Here is a 6,000-nt window from a genome sequence, read left to right on the forward strand (position 1 = left end):
TAAATATACATAAAATAAGATAATATATTAAATTAAATGTTTAGTGAGGTACAAAAATATAATTAATTTATCTGTTACTTGATACTTACTGAGAATATAGTTTGATTAAAAGACAAAAGAAAGAATAGTAACTGTTTTTCTCAAAATATTATTAATTTATTCTATTATATTTTTTCTCTATTTTTATATATTTTTAAAATATATTAAAAATTTAAAATATATTAAATTATTTTTACATTTTTTATAAATTAAAAATAAATAATTTATATGGAGTGAAAAAATAAAATTTAGTAAATGCAGATAAAAGAGTAATTTTGTCATTTATATTTCTATCATATCCTTTGTTTTATCATCTCTACATCAAACATTAAATATAATAAAAAATTATCATGCTCTTGTTCAACTATGATATCTTATACTAACCATTAAATAAGTCCTTAAAACATCTTTGAATGAAGAATGAAAATAATAGAAACAGACATAATATTAATATTGTGTAAACTAATCAACTTCCAACAACTATAGTTAGATATATTCAGATGATAAGTAAAATCAATTGAGGAAAGGAGTTAAATATGATTTAGAGTAGTAGAACTCCAATGTTACATGATATCAAAGTTATGTAACATTGTAGTTCTCTAATTGAGAATCAAAGTTCTCAAAAGATCTAAAAAAGTTTTCATTGTTCTAATTATATAAGGGATTAAAGGCACTATTTGATTTTTGTGTATGTGGCTTTGATGTGTGCATGTGTTCTTATTTTTTCATTGCTCTTACAGTAGCTTGGATCTCTAAATATATGCAAAGTATAGCTTCGACGTGTATTTGTTTCGACTTTTGATTATTCACAAAATTATTTTTAGTATAATTAAATTTATTTATACTTTTTCTTATTCGTTCAAACAAGTAAAATTAATTTTTTTAATTTTAATATATCTAAACATAAAATATTTTCTACTCTATTTTTACAATATTTCTTCTCTTCCTCTTATTTCTTTCTCATTATTTTTTTTTATTTCACCTAAACAAAATTAATTTAGATATTAAAAGCAATCTACTTCTATATATATAAATTCTAAGTCATATCTTTTAAATAAAAATATTATTAATCCTTTATTGTTATATCACATGACTTTTTTGCATTTAGAATTTAGTTTTAAAATATTAATATTAATATTAATATCAATTTTAAATTTTATTTTTTATAAATTTTAAAAATATCTCTTTCAATGAATCATATTTAATATAATAGAATTTTAAACTTTATTTTTTAAAAATAATAAAACAATATATTTTTAATTAATACCCTAATACCCTACAATGCACAAAAAGATTCACTAGTATTTGTGTGTGTATATATATATATATTACTAGTTTTCCCTTAGATCAGACGGATTCGATTCCTAATTATTTTTACAATGAAATGTTGATTTTAATGAAAACTAAAATTATTATTATTTGTAGTATTGCATTAAGTTTTATTTTATATAAAATTTAAATAAATTACTATTAAAGTATTAATTATAACTCTCACTTATAAAGATGAGATCTTTGGTGTATGTTTTGTTTTCTTATTATAATATATAATATATTTTCCTCATTTTACAACATTAATGTGATATAAAACTCTAAATTAAATTAAATTAATATTTTTCTCTTTAACTAGTTACTAAATTAAAGAAACTTTTAGCTTCTTAACTTATGTCAATCCATAATCAAAACTTTTCAATTAACATTGAAATATTTACAGATATAAAAATAATCCCAAAACTAGTTTAATAAATTTTAAACAACTATATTTTAATTTTATTATCAGAAAAACAATATTCCTTTTAATTTTTTCAAAATTTATATTTTTTTTCATCTTCCACATGTATTTATAATATTCACAATTTATTATTAATTATTAAATCATGTCCGGTTGTGTTTTATTTAAATTGAACCAATGAAAACTCAATTCAATTTAATTTTGAAAACATTGATGTATGTATTTATGTGGGCATGGGTGCATGTTTCAACATATTCGAGTCCTTAACACAAGGGTTGACTGTACCCTCGAATATATTTTCTTTTGTTAATATATACTAATATTAAATATAAAATTTTCATTAAAATAAATTTTCAATTTTAATTAATTAAAATTTTTAACCCACATTTTATTTTTTGAAAACTATTAAGTATATATTTTTCTAATTTTTTAAAATTACATATATCTTTCGTCAAAGATAATTACGAATAAAACTATTATACACAATAATTTTTTAGTATTTAATACAACTTGTTAAGTTAAGTATTTTAAATTATTATTTAAAATATATATGAAATATTGCTTATAATTTTAAAATAATATTTCTTAATTTTTAATTTCTTAATACATGACTTCAACTGCATGATTAAGAAAATGGAAATAGTAAACAGTACCTAAAAAATAAGTCATAAATATTGTCTAAGGAAGCATATATGCATGGTGCCACGTAGAAGCAATAAGAGCCCCAAGTCTCTTATCCAACATCAGAAATTCAATCCAAAATGTTACCAATCATTCACTTACAAATGCAATATCCACTATCAGCCACATTTTCAATGCCACATCACACACCCCACATCTAAGTCCACACACATTTTGCCAACTATACCATAGAATCTGATTCACAGGCCAAGGAAACTGTTAAGAATTCCCACACACAAAATGGCCTCTACCCAATGTTTCTTGCACCAACATGCCTTCACTACACCAATTAGAAGTTCATCACAGCGCCAAGTGGTGAGCACCAAGACAAACCACATTGTTTGCAAAGCACAGAAACATGTTGTCCAAGAGAATGATGCCACCTTTGTTTCTCGAAGATTAGCCCTCACAGTACTCATTGGTGCTGCTGCTGTTGGCTCAAAGGTGTCACCAGCTGATGCAGCCTATGGTGAAGCTGGTATTTTGCATTTTTGCACCTCTTCTGATGACCATTGAATTTTTGGTTCAGCTTAATTTTGAAGATCTCATTGTTTTTTCTTTTAAATGCTTTCAAAAGGCTGAAAATAATAATAATTACTTTTTAAATAAGTTAAACTAAACATGCACTATATATTTAAAATGTTAATAACTCACTATTTAAAAATGTTTTTTCAATTTGTTTTTTGAGAAATGTTAAGGGAAATGGTTAAAGAATAAAAAATAGAAATATTTTGTTGAAAAATATAAAAATGTGCTTACTTCGATGATTTTAATGCACTCCAAAATGATTCTTAAGAAATAATAAATATTTATTGATTCCTTAAATAGGAAAATGGTTAGTGAGACTCTTTATTTTCAAAAAAAACTAAAGTACCTATATCGATCACTTTTTCTTTTTCTTTTTTTCAAAATTGGCCAACTACAGAGAATGTGTCAAAAAGAGTGCTAATGACATTCCTCTTTTAAGTTAAGGACTGCAATTTGAAACCTTGGTTGAGCAAGATTATCAGTGAGGAACCCGGTGTTTTGATTTTTTATGGAAATCACACTTTCCTTGGTGACATGAAACTTCTTGGAGAAACCAATTAATAACTGTAATACCTTTGCTTTTAATTGAAATGCTATTTTGTAGTGGGGAAAGTGTGCAATTTACTTCTGGTTTTTGAGCATTGTCTATTCTTTGCATGGTAGAGTTTAAATAAAAAAGAAATTGAGTGATCATAGGACAAAATCAAGAAATTCGCATAGGTCTAGATAGTATGTCAAGAGTGGCTTGAAAGAATCAGAAAAAGTATTTTTTATAATTGAAAGAGTTGTTGGTGAGGATTAGAGTATTTTTTATCTCTCATATTATGTAAACGAACCAACTATCTCAAAAGTTTATACTGTTAAGAGAAGGCCAAAGAATAGTTTCTATCCAAATATTTTCAAGTACTTGGAAAACTCCAGAAAAAAAAAATAATAATAATTATCATTTTTGCTTGCAGCCAATGTGTTTGGAAAGCCAAAGGCAAACACGGATTTCTCGCCATATAATGGAGATGGATTCAAACTGTCAATTCCCTCAAAGTGGAATCCAAGCAAAGAGGTTGAGTACCCAGGTCAGGTTCTTAGATATGAGGATAACTTTGATTCAACCAGCAATGTTTCTGTAATGGTCACTGCCACTGATAAGAAGTCCATCGCTGACTATGGTTCACCTGAGCAGTTCCTATCTCAGGTAAACTTTTCTATATTTAGTAGCTTGTTTTATAATTAATAAGGAAGACTAATAAAATAAACCAGTGTAAGAGTACAAGTTTTGAGTGAAGCAATTCCGAAATTCAATTGAATAATGTCTAAGAATTTTAAAGATAATTGCTAGCTGAACATTCAAGATTTGGTATTTCCTTTTTGCAGGTGGATTATTTGTTTGGAAAACAAGCCTTCTTTGGCCAAACTGATGCTGAGGTAATTAATTAATAATTTATGAATAGCATTATGACATACATTTTCAAGCTTACTATTGTTTTCTTTTTTTTTCTTCTTTCGCCACCTTCTAACAAGTTCCCTTAAGGTACTGATTAAGTACATAAATTAAAAGAGTATGTATTAATTATATTTTTATTTCTTTTAAAACAGCTAGTTTTTTTTGTGTTTTCTTATTAACAATCTTAGCAAAAAATACAAAATGAATCATAATAACTTTTACCCAAAATTTTCATTTTCTGAAAGATTCTATAATTTTGAGTTTAACCATTGAGAAGGTACCAAATTCTTGCATATGCTAACTTCTTGTGAACTTAAATATCTCAGGGTGGTTTTGATACAAATGTTGTAGCAACAGCAAACATCTTAGAAAGTTCAACACCAGTCATTGAAGGGAAACAGTACTACAATTTTTCTGTGTTGACAAGGACAGCTGATGGAGATGAAGGTGGCAAGCACCAGCTAGTTATAGCAACTGTAAAAGATGGAAAACTATACATTTGCAAGGCTCAAGCTGGAGACAAGAGGTGGTTTAAGGGAGCAAGAAGATTTGTGGAGAGCACAGCAAGTTCTTTCAGTGTTGCCTAAGAACTTAGTGGGAGGGTTATTGAGCATGTAAATGATCATCTTGAAGGTGTGTTTGTATCTTAATTATATGGCTCCTTTTTGTCCCCAAGTTTCATTATTTGAGGCAGTTGGTTGGAGTAAGAACTTGGTCTTAATTTTTCTTGGCTTATAAGGGCATGCCCACTTCCCTTGTCCCCCTCTTTGCTTTTTGAATAAGCATTTGCTACAAGCCATTAAAAAGCACTATTTACTCAAATAAAGGTTCAAGGGTAGTTGTACAAATTGCTTGCTATTTTATAATAATTTTTTATTATTATAATAGACTAAATTTATAGTTGGGTAAAACCTATCTCAAGCAATGTAGCATATCATTTCCAGGAAATTGAGCGGCAGTAATTAGGTTGCACAACCACAAAATACAACCTTGGCAGCTGATACGAGAGAAGCAAGTATGGTATGAGAAGCAAGATTAAGATCTCATATATTAATTAGCAATATGATCAAATTATTTCATTTAAGACTTTTACTAGTTTTTGGATTGAATTAGATTTGAATAACTCTTCATGACATGATATTAGAGTCTATTTTTCTTAGTCTGGTGTACACATAACTAAATCTAACATTAAGTTTAAGTTTTAGATTTTCAATCTTAAACATGAGAGCGTATAATAAAGAAAAGAATTAATACTTTTGACTCAAAAAATAAAAATTTGTTACGAATTATTATGAATAAGTGTTTATTTTTTACTTTTTTTATATTTTTTATAATTTAAGATATTACAGTCATTTATTTAATTCGTACTTAAAGATATTAAAAATATGAAATTTTGAATCGTAGATTTAAGTTTATAAATAAAATATTTTATTTGTGTTGACAATATATGAAATAAAATTTAGATTATTTTTTTTATTTTCTTATTTGTCTATTATAATTTTATATTAATTTTATAATATTTTATCAATACAAGGCTATAATACACATTTATGCAAGAAATTTTATGTTTTTAGGAAAAAAG

The 6,000-nt window shown here is 26.1% G+C and overlaps 1 protein-coding gene across 4 annotated transcripts; it reads left to right on the forward strand.

Annotated features, from left to right (window-relative positions):
- Nucleotides 1–2,582: 2,582 nt before the first annotated feature.
- LOC113856643 (oxygen-evolving enhancer protein 2, chloroplastic-like) lies at nt 2,583–5,708 on the forward strand. Of its 4 annotated transcripts, none has more exons than XM_027488577.1 (5): nt 2,583–2,927; nt 3,937–4,169; nt 4,349–4,399; nt 4,745–5,051; nt 5,363–5,708. In XM_027488577.1, the coding sequence occupies exons 1-4, from the start codon at nt 2,690–2,692 to the stop codon at nt 5,003–5,005; spliced, it is 783 nt and encodes a 260-aa protein (XP_027344378.1). In that variant the 5' UTR covers nt 2,583–2,689; the 3' UTR covers nt 5,006–5,051; nt 5,363–5,708. The 4 variants fall into 4 exon arrangements, with proteins under 4 accessions (XP_027344378.1, XP_027344370.1, XP_027344389.1 ...); XM_027488595.1 differs by lacking the exon at nt 5,363–5,708 and having other exon boundaries at nt 2,647–2,764; nt 2,848–2,927; nt 4,745–5,138; XM_027488569.1 differs by lacking the exon at nt 5,363–5,708 and having other exon boundaries at nt 2,591–2,927; nt 4,745–5,323.
- Nucleotides 5,709–6,000: the final 292 nt, after the last annotated feature.

Source organism: Abrus precatorius, unplaced genomic scaffold (assembly GCF_003935025.1).
Source record: "Abrus precatorius isolate BTA unplaced genomic scaffold, Abrus_2018 Scaffold1, whole genome shotgun sequence".
Lineage (NCBI taxonomy): Eukaryota > Viridiplantae > Streptophyta > Magnoliopsida > Fabales > Fabaceae > Abrus > Abrus precatorius.

Excerpts from the sequence above, each read along its gene's own strand:
- LOC113856643 (XM_027488577.1), top strand. The coding sequence starts at position 2,690 with ATGGCCTCTACCCAATGTTTCTTGCACCAACATGCCTTCACTACACCA. Across the intron at positions 2,928-3,936 it reads TGCAGCCTATGGTGAAGCTG|CCAATGTGTTTGGAAAGCCA; the intron begins GTATTTTGCATT and ends TTTTGCTTGCAG. Across the intron at positions 4,400-4,744 it reads TTGGCCAAACTGATGCTGAG|GGTGGTTTTGATACAAATGT; the intron begins GTAATTAATTAA and ends TAAATATCTCAG.